The sequence below is a fragment of the Furipterus horrens genome, unplaced genomic scaffold (genome assembly GCF_987537825.1).
Source record: "Furipterus horrens unplaced genomic scaffold, mFurHor1.1.pri manual_scaffold_10, whole genome shotgun sequence".
NCBI lineage: Eukaryota > Metazoa > Chordata > Mammalia > Chiroptera > Furipteridae > Furipterus > Furipterus horrens.
In genome coordinates this window covers 33461935-33478513 of record NW_028327180.1, presented here as the reverse complement: position 1 = coordinate 33478513, position 16579 = coordinate 33461935, and the positions used below count along the sequence as shown (strand labels likewise).

At 46.7% G+C, this 16579-nt stretch overlaps 1 protein-coding gene across 2 annotated transcripts in view; it reads right to left on the bottom strand.

The window, feature by feature from the left end:
* Window positions 1-3558: 3558 nt before the first annotated feature.
* The window catches only part of FAM167A (family with sequence similarity 167 member A), a 33592-nt gene continuing 20571 nt past the window's right edge, over window positions 3559-16579 (bottom strand). For both annotated transcript variants that reach the window (XM_090288964.1, XM_090288965.1), the window contains one exon: window positions 3559-3981. In XM_090288964.1, coding sequence (XP_090145090.1) covers window positions 3718-3981 — 264 coding nt within the window. In that variant the 3' untranslated portion in view covers window positions 3559-3717. The remainder of the gene's footprint in view (window positions 3982-16579) is intronic.

Sequence of the window (16579 nt, the reverse complement as noted above, 5' to 3'; positions counted from 1 at the left end):
TCTGCCCCTCATCTCATAACATGCTCTTTTCAGGAAACAGATCTAGTCATTCATGGTCTTGTCACAGGCAGGTGATATAATCTCAGGGGACTACATAGAACTTCTTTTCAGCTGTTCTTGCCACAAAATGGGATTGCGGACACCTGTTTGGACCCTCCGACGTAGGCCTCTCCTGAGACCACTGAGACAGGAGTGATTCTAGCAGTGCCTTCCCTTGCCTGCTCTGGCATTTGGAAGGTTTCTCGAAAGTCTGTGGACCACCTACGTCGGCCTCCTGGGGCGTTTGTTAAAAGCAGGTTCTGGGCCCCATGCCATAGGTGTACAGCAGCATCCCTGGGGTAGAACCCAGGAATTTCCCCAGGGAATATGCATTTGCAACAGCTGCCCCAAGTGATCCTTGTACATGTTTAATTTAGAGGACTGCTACTTTTAAGAGGCTGAAAAAGTTTAAGACACAAGTTCTCAGAGCATGGTAATGCTAAGCACCATACATCGGTGATGGAATTGGGACTTGAAATACATGTCCCATGGTTCCACTGTCCAGGTGTTGCTGCGCGTTTGATCCAAATACTTTGAATTCCATCAGAGTCACCTTTGGAAGGGACCACTGTAGGAGAGAGCTTGGTGCCGGCTTTGGGGACATTCAGAATAATGACTGTATCTCTTAATTCCACAGCTTGAGCTCACTCAGCTCTCACTGGGGAAGCCCACAAGCAGCGCCTTCAGGGAAGGCGCTGTAGAGGAAAGAGAGTGATTAGGGTGAATATTTTCCTCCACTCACTGGTTGATGGCTCAATTCTTTCTTTTCTCTCTTTCTTTTTTTTTCCCAATTAACTGCTTAGCCCTGTGGTGTAACAAGAATATAAGAAAGTAAGTTTCTTCTCTTTATATAGACATCTTCTTTTGAAATATTTTTATTTCACTTTTATTAACATCAATATAGAAACAAATAATCGTAAAAAATAAAATTATAAATTGTCCATCAATTATGTAATAGCACTTGGTATTGCTACAAGGAGGAGGCCTGGGGCTGGCTCTCCAGGCCTCTGTGACCATTGCTGGGACGTGAAGGCATCAGACATTACCACACACAGAAGTGACAATGGAGACTTTGAGTTTTACACCCCAAGGTCCTTGGGGAAAGGCAGGGAGATGAGTAGATAGTGAGTAAAACTGCACACAGTATTGTATGCACGTGGTAAGCCAGAAGGTTGCTCTGGGAATCTGCCATCTCTTGATCCACACAAGGGAGGGACTTCACAAAGCTGAACGGACTTGGTTAGTTATGTGTTCACTGTGGAAATAAGGGAAGTAACAGACACTGGATAACAAGTAAGAAAACACATCTGTCTTTTCCCCTCCACCTCTCCTCTCTGGTCCCCTCCTCTTTCTGCTTCTTCCTTATCCCAAAATAGTTTTCTTGGGATGAACTAAGCAAAATAGCTGAGATATTTAACCTATCCAAAAAAGTGTGCCTTGAGCTCAGTTTACTCTCACAAATAAAAAGAAGGAAGCATTAGGCTGAGCAACTGAATCACCCAGTTGACTCCAATTTGATTGAGTTGACATAATTCAACTAAATCACTCAACCTTAGTTGATTCCAACTTTTTCAGTTACCGTGATTTCTAGAAAGAAACAAAAATAGTTTGGCTTCTTTTTTCAGAACGTGGAATGAGCTCTCCTGCGTATGTGCTTTGTACATGTATGTGTACTTGTATGTGCATGTGCATGTCTATAGGGTGCGTGGTGAGCTGCGTAGGCCCTCCGGATAACTCATGACCTCAGGGCTCATTGGGAAGAGGCTGGCAGGAATGCCTGTGTGGGACTTGGCAGTGCTTGTACGGATTCCTGAGGAGAGAAATCACTGAGTAGAGAAAATCTCCCTCCTTTCCTGCTTGTGGAGGCTGGCCTTCCTCATAGGTCTCCATAAATGAGTCCTCTGGGCCTCCGACTTTTGACACTGCTCAGAACTGGGCCAAAACAAATTTGGCCGCGTGCTTAAAACTTCTTCAAAGGAAGCATAAACCCTCCGGCTCTCTGAAATCACAAGGAAGAGACCAACTTCTTTCCAACTAGGGACCATTCATTTGCTTTTTCTATTCCCAGCCCATAAAAGAAAAACAACCTTTTTCCAGTGTGGATCCTGGTGTGTGTGTGTGTGAGTGTGTTTGTGCACACACGCGTGGGCCCCAGTGACAGGAAAGTCAGAACAGAAGGACAGCTTATTTTGACCATGGATTTGTGATTGGTAATATGTGTTCTGTGGGTCTGCTGTCCAGACATTGCTCTGAGTTTGACCCAAATATTCTGAATTGCAAAGTGGGAGGTGCACAGGGAGAGGGGCTGAGTGAGGTGGAGAGTAGAGGGGGTCGCAGGTTGTAGGCCTGGCAAAGGATTTAGGACCATCTTTGGAGTTCAGTTTCATTGATATATGACCTGTCCAGGCATTATCAATAATGATTTAACACATCAATATTCTGTGGCCACTAATGAGCTGTGTAACCTGAGGGAAGTCATTCTCTCCTTCCTTGGTTTCACTGTATTCCTTTGTGAATGAGAGGCCTCAATGAGGTGACATCAAAGGTAAAAAATTCCTAGCTGGCAGGGAACACTGATGCGTGGCGCTCTACCAGGTGGACTTTCCTAACCTGTTCAGGTCTCAGTCCTCATCTTCTTGGTCCTCATGCTGGGCATTAGGAAGAACCTTTTAAAATAAAATCCTGAACCTCTGTACTTCACCTACTCAACTGGCTTTGCCATTTGGACAAAAATCAAACAGTTATTAACAGGTTAGTGGCAGATTAGTAACAGTCTGATTCAATTAAAATTAGTCATTTAAATTAGGCACAGAATCTTGGAGGAGCTCAGGGCGAGCAAGCGTCTGGGCTCCCTCGAGTTTTTCTGGGGAGGGCAAGAAGGTGACGTAAGTGAGTGACATTGTCAGAATCTACCAGGAGGCCTTGGCTGGCCCTGGGGAGAATTCAGTTATGGGAAATCCACTGACAGAGCTGCCTGGCTCAGTGACCAGTGGCCTCCTAGACACTCCCCTGGGGTGGGGGTGGGGGGCGGTGATGGTACAGGGACTCTTTGGAGACTGGGATTGAGACTTGCGGCCAGGCAGGCCCACAACAGAGGGCTTCTATGCTTGCTCCACCCAGACTACACTGTGCGTATGTCCCAGCACAGGATGGAAACAACTTACATTGTGTCCCTTTGGTTTTCCTTTTCTGGTGGGTCCCTATCAAGGTTGCTGAGTCACCTATTTAGGGTGAATTCCAGCCACTGCAAGGTGGGCACATCTGATATATATAATCACCTCTCCTTGGTGCCTTGGTGGCTGTGGGGGAGCCTGCCACAAGAATCACAGCTTTTGGGCCCCCTGTGTGGGATCCCAGTTCTCATAGCACCAGTGATTCCAGGAAAGAGGAATACGGATCACTGAGGGGAGAGCTGGCAACCCAGGTCTCACTGAACAGCTGGCTGGAGTGGCCCTTCTGCAGGACTCTTTGGGTATTAGGTGAGAACCAGTCATGGGGATGCTGGGCTCAAACCTGAGGCTTCAGGGAAATCATCTCCTGACAGGTCCTGGGGTCCAGGGTTCACCAGTCTCAGGGAAGCCCTGCCCCTGGGGTAACTCGGCCTCAACTCACTTCTCATGCACCCTCCCTGCCTCCCAACCCCCCAGTACTGGCTCCTCTGCCCAGCTCCAGGACTTCTCAGCAGAGGGAGAACCTCCGGGAGTTGATGTTCATTTTGGTGACTCCAATGAGCTTGAGGGGCGTGGAAAGACTGAAGGACGAGGCCAGCGGAGAGTCGCAGAAGAGGTCCGACAGCTCATCGCGCTCCTCCAGCTCATAGGTGGCGTCGTTGAGCATCCGCCTGTGGAGGTCGCAGGTCTGCTCGATCTTCAGCTTGTTGATGTCACTGCGCAGGCGCATGAGCTGTCGGGCCAGCTGCTGGTCCTGCAGCCGCATCTCCATCTGGAAGGGAGGAGGGGCATTCAGCAATGTGCAGGGGATGGGGGGAGGAGGGGCTGCAGCTTCACAGTCCCTGACAAGCACAGACCCGCTAACAGGAGACCTGACTAATGATGTGCATCATCAGTTAGTCCACTTGGAGATATTAGCACATCACCAGCTTGGGGAAGTGAAAGGGCACACATAGTGAGGTGACAAATGAGGATGGACTTGCCAAACAATGCTTTGTGCTAAGTTAGATACTATGTCTAAACCCTTCTGGAAGAAGTACATGTCAGTCCAGGCTTAATGGTATTTCCCGCCCAGTCTCATTGTTTACAGATACGTATAGATGGAGTCAGAGTATAAAGAAATGCACGGGAATGATAAATACCTAATTCAGGAGCATGCTTACCTCTGGGCAGGAGAGGTATACAGGGGGCTTCAACTGGTATTGGTAATGTTTCATATCTTACGTTCGGTGGTGGGTATACTGTTATATATATATATATATATTTTTAAATACATTTCAGATTCTTATTGGAGGAAATGTTTCTGGTAATACAATCTTGGAGGATGATTTCACAACTCTGGATAGTAGGAAATGGCTACTTCACCCTGGAGGCACCAAAATGCCTGTGTGTGGCTCTACTGCTGATGGCCTGGTCTTCATCGAAAAGGCCAGCACCCATTGTGCAGTCACCACAGACATTGCTGTGAGTGAGGATTCATTTCTGCAGATAGATTTTGCCGCATCCTGCTCAGTCACAGACTCTTGTTATGGCAAGTATTCCATATCCAGGGAGAGACAGATGTGTAAATGGCAATCTCTGATAAGTTTGTCTGGATGAGTATTTCTTCTTTATGTCTTCGTTTGCTGGACTTGCATGCAGTTTGATTTTCTGGAACTCTGGTTGTTTCTAGTTTTGAGGTAGTTGTATTCCTTCTTAGTTGTGGAGAGAAATGCAGCTTGCCTGTCTACACCTCCATCTTGGCCGAAGTGTTATATTATTCTTTAAACATTTCAGAATGCCCACGATATTTCTTAATAAAGTTTCCAAAGAGGCAAACATAATATATGCTAATATTTACTGACTGTTTTACTATAAATCAGACACTGTCCTAAGCTCTTGGGGTATGTATTAGTCAGTTCAGGTTGTTATACAAAATACCATAGACTGGGAGGCTTAAACAACAGGCATTTATTTCTCACCATTCCAGAAGTCAGGAAGTCCAAGAGCAAGTTGCAGGCTGATTTATTTCCTAGTGAGGACCCTCTTCCTGGTTTATAGATGGCTACTTTCCCACTGTGTCCTCACATGATGGAGAGAGAAAGATTTTTCTGCATCTTTTTATAAAGACACTAATCCTATCATCAGGGCTTATGCTCATGACCTCAAAGTCTAATCACCTCCTAAAAGCCTCCCTAAAATAGCGTCATATTGGGAGTTAGGGCTCCAATATGTAAATTTGGGGGGGGGCATAGATGTTCAGTCCTTAACAGGGGTTATTATAATATGCAACAGTCAATCTTCTACAGTCCCATCAAGCAATTTTACCATTATCTCCACAATCTATGTATGAAGAGGCAGTGGCTCAGCAAAGTCACTGCGTCAAATCAAAAAGCTCATAAATGGCAGAGCTGGGATCAGAAACTCAGACAATTGAACTCAGGAACCCAAACTACTGGCAACTGAGTTCTTCTGCCTCTTCAGGTAGAGTTGGAATGTGGGGGTATGGAGTGAATTTGGTGCTCAGGGACCTAGCGGGAGGTCCATAATATTTCTAGTGCCTCCGTGTTTCCTATTAGGAAGGGATATGATAATAACTCCACACCTGGTCTAACAGGTATAGTTTCCATAATTTGACTACGTGTTAACCGTGTTGGAACCGCACAGCCAGTCCTGAGGGACCAGCAGGACAGTTTGAGTATTTTACGAGTCCTGGGCAGTTGCAATGAGCTACACAGTTTCACAGCTGTGCAGTGGCAGAGGTGGGATTGGAGCTCACGAGCTCTCTTCAGGCTCCTAGTGCAGAGCGTTTCCCATTACAACACTCTGGCCCTGAGGTCACCAGCTGCTCCTGCTTGACACGAGGTCTGATTCCTTCTCACCCTTCACTCTAGCCTATGCTTGCAAGTGGTTGTTGTTTTAGTGCTGCTGTGTCTTTTTGGGGTCTCAGCTGTGTCATTCGCCTGGCGTTTGGAGTCAAATTGATTTAGAAAAATCAGCCATGAGACCCAGAGGGGCCCTCCCCATGGTTATGTAAATAAATCCAAATGGTCTTGCTGTTCCCCTGTTCAGATTTGGTATCCAATGCATTGCAGGGTAGAAAAGTAAACAACTTCACCAGTAAGCACTTCACTTCTTTTCTCTTTCATTTTCATGTACTTCTACAGATCTCTTCCAATTACAGATGACAAAAATCAAGATAGCAAGTCTTATTTGGTGATAGCAAAGTGTTTAATGGCAGAATCAGGGTTAAAGTTTATAGCCTCCACTTCAGTCCTGAGGCATAACCTAAATTTATTGCCATTAAGAATCTATTGCTCTAGACCAATGCCAAACTAATGCTGGCAGGCTTGCCACAGGGCAGCTGGTCATTAAGTCATCTCTTTGGAGGCCATAGCCATGCCTGGAACTGGACTCAGTGCTGGCTAAACCCTCTGAAGGAGACAGTGGTCACACCTGTCTGAAAGATGGAGCCAGCTCACACTCACTGTTATATTTGATAAGGTCTTCTGGGAGTTTTACTCAAACCACTTCTCTTTTGGGGTGTTTTATAATTTGAAGATAGATCTCTTTGGAAGACTAGAAACTCTATGATTTATATTTGAACTTTGGCCTCAGGAATTGGGTCTTTGGTCTGAAAAGATCCTTTCAAGTTGGAGACTTTCAGGTAAAGCAGGTGTCTGGGAATATCTGTGAGATGCGAGCTGTTAGTGGGTACCTGCTGGGAGGAAGGGGCCATTTTTCTGCAGCCAATAGATTTGGTCAAAAGTCAGAGGAACAATTTAGAGTTTAAAACCCATCAGAATCAGCTGGGCAGAGGGGTGATAGTAAGGCACATGCCCAGTTTCCTTTGATTGGACAAAGGCCACCTGGGTGGAGGCACCTCACTTACCCAATCAGCTTGGATGCGCTCAACCCTGAATGAGAGGAAGAGAAACAAAACCACACTTGCAATAGGGCTGGTGTGGGGCCATTCTGCTCATTTGTGCTCCAATACCAGGAGGGGCAGGGAATCTGCAGGAGTCTCTTAGAATATATATTTTGTTATGACCCTTGAACATAAATCAACTCTTTCATTTGATGCTCAAAGAAACAGGGATCATTCTTAACACCACGAGACAAACTGGCAGTCACTTATTCAGTGGGCCACACAGGGGTTTTCCAAGGCTGACTTTATGCCTTAAACACTAATTTGAGTTCCTGCTTAAGAGGTAGCTCAACTGTAACCATATAGAAAAAAAATTTCCACCGCCTCTGAAGAAACCTAAGCAAAACGTGCAAGGCTAAGAGACTTTTTTGTTTGCCTCAGAATATTTTTTCAACTGTGGCTAAATACACATAACATAAAACTTACCGTCATGGACATGGACAGCAGTGTGGTGATTGCTGGGGGGCGGTGGGGGGTGGGCGGGGTGTATAAAGGAACTAAATAGCAATGGAAAAAAATGCAAAGAATCCTTTACCATCTTAACCATTTTAAAGTGTGCACTTCAGTGGCATCAATTACATTTACATTGTTGTGCAACCATCACCATCATCCGTCTCCAGAACCTTTTCATCTTGTAAAACTGGAACTCCATCCCCACTAAACAACAACTTCCCATCCCCCCTCCTTCCAGACCCGGGCAACCCCCATTCTGCTCTCTGTGTCTATGAATTTGACTACTTCAGGAATCTCATGAGTAAAAGTGACAGTGTTTGTCTTTTTGTGACGAGCTTATTCCACTTAGCACAATGCCCTCATGGTTCATACAGCTAAGAGGCTTTTTCTAAATTAACTATTTTTAGGACATTCTAATGAATGTATGCCTTTGCTGACCCTGTGCAGGAGAATGGTGGTTCCTGAGGGTAGTCACAGAGAGCAGGGTCTGGGGGTGAAGCAACTCCTTCCTTTTCCTCTCTTTTCTGCCAAGGAGACACTTGGGCCAGCAATGACAACAACAGTCCCGCCTTCTGCCACATAATGTCAGGTGCAATTTCCATATGTTATTTTACTGCATCTTCCCACAACTCTGGATGAGAGGTATTTTGCTCTGTCTCATGGTTGAGGAAACTAAGTCGGAGAAGATAAGGAACTGTGCCTGGTGGCACTCAGATCACAGTGGAGCTGTCAGAGCCCAGAGCTGGTGGCCTCTTTGTGACTTCTATCCACCTGGAGAGGGGCTGGGTCCCAGAAGTAGCAGATGTGGGAAATCCATTGCTCTGGGGTTAGAATCTGGGTTCATGCTGAACCTTACTCCTCATTAGCTGTGTGGCTTTGGGCAAGTCACTAATGCTCCTTGGATTTCTGTCTCTTCATCTACAGAAAAGGCATAATGCCTATTCCAAGGACTACGAGAAGCAAATTAGGTGGTATGTAACGTGCCAAGTAAGCTGAACAATGCCAGTCAGATGAAGGTAAGTGTTTCACGGCTAAGTCTTTTCTTTCTAGACCAAGGTGCAGGATATGGAAATGAGCCAGGGCTTCCCACTTTTAAGACTTTATTTAAAAAAACAACTGAGAAGCTGGCCCCAGTGATTTCAACTATCAATGTGGATTTAATGCATTCCCTGGCAAAGGCTCAACTGTAGGACGTGACAACTTCTAATCCCCCATTCCAGGGATAAAGGTGCTTGCGGGATTCTCAGAGGTGCGGCCCATAATTCCAGCAATCCTATAATTAGGGTATAGTGCTTGGTGAAAGGGGGAGAAATCACTGTGTCACTGCCAGTGCATTGTGGTGACAGGCTTGTTCCCTTCAGGGGAGAAAGCACATGAAGTGGGGGCGGAGGACCAGTGGCCTCTTACGATAACTGTGCTTGTGGTCTATGCTGGACTGTAGCTAACACAGGTTTGTTTTCTCGAGTCAGACAGGAATGTTTCTTAGGTTTTTTCTTATGGTATAGGGTGAATCCCCAAGGGCAGGATTAAGTATATAAAGGTGGTAATTACACTGCTCTGCAAGAGGAGATGTCCTGAGCTTGACTTGGTAGTTGAGGGGTGGTGAGAGAGGAGACACCCAGGATGGTGACCAGGAGGAAATTCAGGACAGGTGACCTAATATGAGAGTGTAAGGGCTTTGCTGTGAGGTCTTGTCCGTCCAGTCTCATGGGTCACTAGTGATTTCCTGGGGTGTTAGAAGAGGGGTCCTTCTGCCTCTGAGCTGGGTGAAATAAAGGCAAAGCCTATAGTAAAATGATGTGGATAACATATAGTGGTTCCTCTATAAATTAAACATAGAATTACCACAGGATCCAGCAATTCCACTTCCAGGTGTACACCCAAAGGCACTGTACACTCAGACAGATACTTGTATACCCATGTTCACAGCAGCACTAGTCATAATCACTAAAAGGTGGAAGCAACCCAAGTGTCCATTGATGGATGAACGGACAAACAAATAAATATTATTTAGCCTTAAAAAGAAAGGTAGTTTTTGCTGTGGCTCAGTGGATTGAGTGTTGGCCTGCGAACCAAGTGTTGCTGGTTCAATTCTCAGTCAGGGCACATGACTAGCTTGCACGTCAGGTCCCCAGTTGGGGGCACGTGAAAGGCAACCACACAGTGATGTTTCTCTTCCTCTCTTTCTCCTTTCCCCTCTCTTTAAAATTAAATTAATTAATTAATTAATAAAATTGTTTTTTAAAAAAGAAAGTTTTGACACATGTGACAACATGGATGAACCTTGAGGACAATATATAAGTGAAAACACCCAGACACAATAGGACACATACTACATGATTGTATTTATATGGAGTACCTACAGCAGTCAGATTCACAGAGACAGAAAGAGGATGGTGGCTGCCAGGGGCTGGGGAGAGAGGAACTTGATGCAGAGCTCCAGTTTGGGAAGATGAAAAAGGTCTGGAGGCAAATGGTGGTGACGGTTGTACAATGTTGTGAATGCACCTCATGAACTGTACACTTAAGAATGGTTAATGTGGTAAATTTTGTGTTATATATATTTACTGCAACTAAAAAAAACCAAAAGCTGTAAATTTGGGGTGACCACCCTGACCTGGTTTGCCAAGGACCTTCCTGGTTTTCGCCCCCAAGTCCCGCAGCCTGGAAACCTCTGTGGCTCTGAGCAAACAGGAGGGTTGGCCACCCGACCTGCAGCAGGTGTGGCTGCAGGTGTTGGCACCTGAGGACCCACGCTGGCCATCCAGAGACACCGTCTGTGCAGTGCAGTCTTTAACTCGCGCAGCCATGGGCACAGATCTGGCTGGGGGCCGAGGGGTGAGAGGTTGGCAGCCTCTCCAAGGTGCATTAAAGGAACAGTGGCCACAGAAGGAGGAAGAGAGTGTTTTGTTCTTGGCTAACAACTCCTGCAGCATTTAGGAGAAGCAGCATTTTTGTGGAAATCTGGAGAATTTGTTTCCTTCCTTAGCACCCCTCGCCCCCTTCCTCCGTGTTTACGCGCTCTCTCTCAAACACTCACTGACCTCCTGGCACCCCAGAAAAGAAAATACCTTTATTCCTAGTTGCCAATGGGTTCAACTTGAATACTTTCTTGGGTCTGATATCTGTCGGTCTAAAGTGTCTTAAAGATTTTAGGAGATTAAAAAACCAAAACAAAGGACATACATATCAGACTGTCAGCAACAGAGGCAATTCTTCTGAAGGACCCACCTTCAACCCAGTGCCTTCCTGAAGCAGGTGCAAATGGGTGGATTGTCATACAGAGCCTTCTCTTTCCAACAAAAAGTCTTTCATGAAACCCTATTCATGACTTGCTTTGTTTCTATTCTCTAGTCCTTTGTTTTCCGGAGAATTAGGCATTTTTGCCTATGAAAGCTTCTGTTCTCTTAGTTTGAAAAAACAAGAAGACAGTGACAATAGCTTGACACATGGTCATGTGCAAATCTGAAAGCACATTTGGGGCAGAAATTTCCAAATACACTTGCCTCTGAGAAATCCCAGCGCCCAGGGGCCAACCAGAGGTGAATGCATAAGCTGGGCTGGAGAGCATCATGATTAGCACAGATCTAGGCAGACAGAAAAGAATCCCAAGGTGATCAAGGGCATTTTGTTTAATCCCTAGCTGTCCGGGCCCAACAACTATAATTAGTTCCTGATTGACGTTGAAGAGAGACTGGGAATGAACTCCAGGCCATTTTCTCAGCCATGTGTGAAGGAACAGAACATGCTCCATTCTCTTATGAGACTTAACTCTTGAACCTTGAAGATACTTTGTGTAACCTGTCCTGAAACATCCAGCTTATTGTTTTAATCAGTGCTGTGCAGGAACACATTTAGAAGCCTGGATAAAATAGTATTCATTATCTGATCTTGGGTTTGTCCTCTGAGAAAGAGACAGAATAATGCTGTTAAGAAAGAAGGCGAGTGGGATTGTTGAAGCACGCTGCTAGATGGCAACTTTCGATTCTGGGGAAAATTGAACAAATTTTCCCCCCATATCCCTAGAAATCAAACTGAGTTCGTGTATTTATTTCCAGTGGGAGCTGTCAGCTCGGGGGAGGGCTGGCACCTGTTCTCCAAGGCCTGTACTCTGGAGGGAGCAGAACCTTGCTTAGGGCTCCTGCATGCTCAGAGCTGCTGGCCTTGTGGCCAAGGCAGGTGCCAGGCTGGTGCTGGGATCTTACAAAAGAGACCCCAGAAAGTTCCCTTGCCCCTTCCACCATGTGAGGATACAGCGAGAGGTCTGTGACCCAGAAGGGGACCCTCTCCTGCCCATGCTGGCACCTGGATCCTGGACTCGCAGCCTCCAGACAGTGAGCATTAAGTGTGTGTTATTTATAAGCCACCCTGTGGTGGTGTTCTGTTGTAGCAACAAAACCAGTGAAATGTGGCTGGCACTGACCGTGGGGGCTGCCAACAGAAGTGTGAGACAAGAAAGGGCACAGGGTGGGGTGGGGGGCTGGGCTAGAGCTGGTGCACAACAGTCTGATGGGCCTCTCTGCCCAGCTCCTTCCCTCATTGAAAACTGAGAGTTGGTCATCCCTTTGGTTGCTTCCTGCTCAAGGATTGGATGGTTCTCCTCGTATGCACACTATTAGAATTAGCACTATTGGAAAGAGGAGGCTTTGTCCCCCCAGTCACAGGTGCTGGTGGGCCACCTGCCCTGGGTGGGAGCTGGATGAGAGGAAGGAAGACACTTGACCCACCTAGGACCCCCCTTCTTCCCTGGCTCCTGAGCGGCCTTCCGGCCACGACTCATGGCTCCTGAGTGCCAGGCTCTTGATACACACTTGGAAGCCGTCTCCGTGCTACCAAGGGCTTAGCCACCTGTGTGAACCTCTCTGTGACCTTCCCCTGGCTTTTGTCTGCTCCATGGCTGTGACCGTTCAGGCCTGCATCCAGGGACATGGCTAACACCCACTGGGCAGTGCCCAGTGTTTCAGGCCCTGGCAGTAGACTGGGGAAAGGGGGGCATCCACAAGTTTTTAAAATAACACATCCTCAGAAAGGAATTGTGCAGCCATGGGGCACACCTCAGGCTTGGATGGTCCCTTCTGAAACTATCTGCCACCAGACCTGGCCTTTGTATTATAATAACAAGCACCCTTTTCAGAGAGAGAGGGGAGTTCTTGGAAAGGGGGCAACATCGAGTAAACTTTGGAGAGTAACAGTCCAAAGTTCTAGGAATTGAGAGAATGTGTTGAATGAGCATAAAACGTCATGAAATACAAAGTGTATTCCCACTCATTTGATCACAGGAGCCATTGGCTATGTAGCAGACATCCAAAGCAGGGGTTCTAAGGTCAGACAAATTGCAGTTCAAATCCCTGCTCAGCTGGTTGATCTTGGGCAAGTTACTTTACCTCAGTTTTTTCCTCTGTACAATGGGGATAGTAATAGTGCCTATTAATCAATGGGATGCTCATAAATGATCATGACCTAGTACCTGACGGTTCCAACAACTCAGCAGGCACTCGGTGCCCCTCTCCTGCCCTCCTCCCTGTTCCTTCCTAACACAGTGCCAGGTAGGTATTCATTACCCCCATTTTACCATGACAAAGCCCAGGGCTAGGCTAACTGGTTTTCCTAAAGTCACACAATTAGGATGTGGTAGAACCTGACTAGAAGTCTAATCTAGTTAGAAATTGCTTCTCCCGCTCTGCCTGTGATGGGTTAATGGGCCAGTGGCCTGGGAATCAGCTGCAGGCACTTGTTAAACTCCTGACACCCCTCCAGATGAACGGAATCTGAATTTCTATGGAGAACAGGGCAGGGGTCTGTATTTTTAACAAACATCCTGGTGCCTCATCCATACTGCACATTAGACACTAGCATGTTGTTTAGTTATTAAATTGGCCATCAGAGGAACTGGGTTTTAATTCTTTTTTTAAAATCTCACTGGAGGATATGTTTATGGATTTTAGAGAGAGAGAGGAAGGGGTTGGGGGAGGAGAGAGATAAGAGAGAAACATCAATATGAGAGAGAAACATTGATCGGTTGCCTCCCATTTGCGCCCTGATCAGGAATAGAACCTGCAGCCTTTTGGTGTACAGATGATGCTCCAAGCAATTGAGCCACCCAGCTAGAGCTGGGTTTTAGTTATTATGGGATAAATAAGGAGAAGCTTAATGTCAGTTATGCTTAAAGGTGTGGATTTGGTTGCTAAGGAAGTTGGGGGTTTGTGTATTTCCCTTCAGTTAATTTCATTGTCCTCTGTGCCTGGCACATGGTAACCACTCACCATGGACCTCAGCTCCCTCAAACATTTTGGAATTATATTTATTGTACCTCTAGTGCAGCTCTTGTCACATATGTCATTGTGTTTACTTGGCTGTTTCCTCCACAAAGGGGGAAACCCCATAAAGACAGGAACCCTATCTCATTCACCCAGACCTTTTATCCACACCAGCACCTGAGCACAGGCCCTCAGTGAACGTGGGTTGTCTTGACAGAGGACTGGATCACAGGACCCCTGCCTGTCTCTTACAGCCTAGGACTGCCTCGCGCTGTTACTTTGGTTGAATACAACCGTCAGGCCTCTTCTCCTTCCCTCTCCCCTCTCCTTTGCACTGCAAGACAGCCAAGAAAAGGAAAAGAGGCAAGACCTCCTGATTCCTAGTCTACTTCGTCTCATTGGTCAGTTGTCCCCACATTGTCAACTCTCACACTGAGTCGGGAGTTTCTGGGGATCACAGGCCTTGTTTTTCTTACCTTTCTTATCCTGGGAGATTCTAGGATCAGAATCTTTATTTTAACCAGAGACCCCAGTCATCTGTATGCACATTAGAGTTTGAGAGTCACTGCCCTGAGTGATTCTCTACCCTGTAGCCAGAGTGGCGTGTCTGACAGGCCCCTTCTGCAGGAGGGCCCCCCTCTAGCCTCATCTCCTGCCTCCCTGCCCAAAGCTCTCTACTTCCAGTCATGAAGGCTGAGTTCAAGCTCTGTCTCTGTCACTTATTAGTCATATAATTCTAGGTCATCTGACGTCTATGAGCCTCCATTTACTCATCTGTAAAATGCAGACAATAACTGCAATCACACAGGTCGGATGTAAGAATCAAAGAGATAATGGAGCGAGGGCTGGGACACCCTCATTCAATCTTGTTTCTCCATTTGCCCCCACCCTCATGCATTCTGTTGACTGCTGACATCTTTGTGAATTTACATTTTTAGGAATCACACAGTGAAGTCAAATGCCCTTGAAAGACACTATGTGGTATGGTGGATAAGTAGAGTACAGGTGATCCAACTAGATGGGCGACTGTTTGAATTTCTACTCTCTCACTTATTTCTACATTCCTCTCCATGCCTCAGTTTCCTCTTTAGTAAAATGGGGGTAACAGGAAGGTGATGTGACAATCAGAAGAGGTAAGTAATACATGTGATGTACTTAGCACACAGTGAATACTCAGTGACAAATCTCAGTCTTATTATTATTACTATTATTACCCACCCCTGGTAGCACAGAGAAGTAGAGAGAGGAAGGGTGGAAAATATCATGCAAGTGTAAAGCGTTAGTAATAATGCTGATATTCCCTGTACTTATTTAAGACAGTCTTTGGCAGCCGAGTTAGTCCTGGCAGTTAATGCCCCTCTCTCCATCCGTGGAGTATTAATCTATGCATTACCCATGGTTGTCCTTGACCTGGCTCACCTTCCTCCTCTCAGCCAGTGTACTCTGGCCAGGCACCTTATTCTGCCTGGCTTGCAATGTCTTGGCAAGAAAATGAGCATGGCCTGCAAGCCCATGGCAATGGTTCATCACCTAGGTTGTGCTTTTGAAGTACCGGGAAGTTTTAAAAATTACTGATGCCAAGGACTCACCCCACCCCCCACCAGATGTTTTATTGGTCTGGGGTGTGGTCTACGATATAGGAGGTTTCAGGTACTCCAGGGTGATTCTAATATGCAGGCTGGGTTGAGAGGCACCTCTCTCATCTACAGAATGAGGAGGACAAGCTCTAGAGAACTCCCCACTGGTTTGCACACAGGGGATCTCACCTCTGCTCTCCACCCCAAAGGGAGGCTGACGGGGAATACTCACTTAGGAGGTAAAAGTCTCTGCTCCCAGAAGCAACAGAACCTCAAATGAACCCTAAACCAACAAACTGAATCCTTGATTAATGGAAATATATTTCTGTTCTTCTTTACGAAAACAAATGAAAGCAGCTCAGCCTCTGGAAGTTAAAGGGCAGCTTTCAGGGTCTGTCCTGGCCACTGCAAGTCCATCTCCCCTTCCCCTTCACACCCCCCTGAGCACTCAGTAGTGACACAATGTCTGGTGACCCATTGAGAATCTACAGGTGCCCCGTCTTTTACGTAAACCGAGTTATACTCCAGTTACTAAAGACAGACATAGTGGAATGGTGTTTTTAAGAAGCAGTCTCAACAAAAAAGATTAAAACAAAGAAAAAAGATTTCCAATTAATAAGATGCCTGAATCTCTGAACACCCCCTACCCCAGCCCCAGTTGTTCATTGTAAATCATGGGGAAGTCCAGGCCCCAATAGGGATGCATGTTTTAGGATTACACAGACCAAACCAAACAGACCTCTGCCTACGCGGTTGACTCAGAAGTTACCGGTGGCTCTGGGAGGCGGTTGACCCTTGATGACTTGTTCACCTGTGGTTAGAGTGGCCTAACTGGGCAGGTGTGACTTGGGCGGCAGGTGACGGAGCAGAGGGCAGGAGTTGAGAGCATGGGGAGGGTTAGCATCACGCCTCTGGTGAGCTCTGGTGGGCTCTGGTGGGCTCTGCTGGGCTCTGCTGAGAGACCCCCAGGCCTGGGATCAGAGATTCTCCCTGGGCGAAGGGTGCATGGGTCTGCATGCCCACCACCTTCCTCACGCGTTGAGAGATGCCACTGATAGGAGCCTGCAGTTCCCGCAGGCAGAAAAGAGGTCGAACTGCTGGCCGCATCTCCCAAATCCATGCGTGTCACCTGGATGCCTCCCAGCCCTGACTCCCTACTCGGCCTCCACAGCCCTG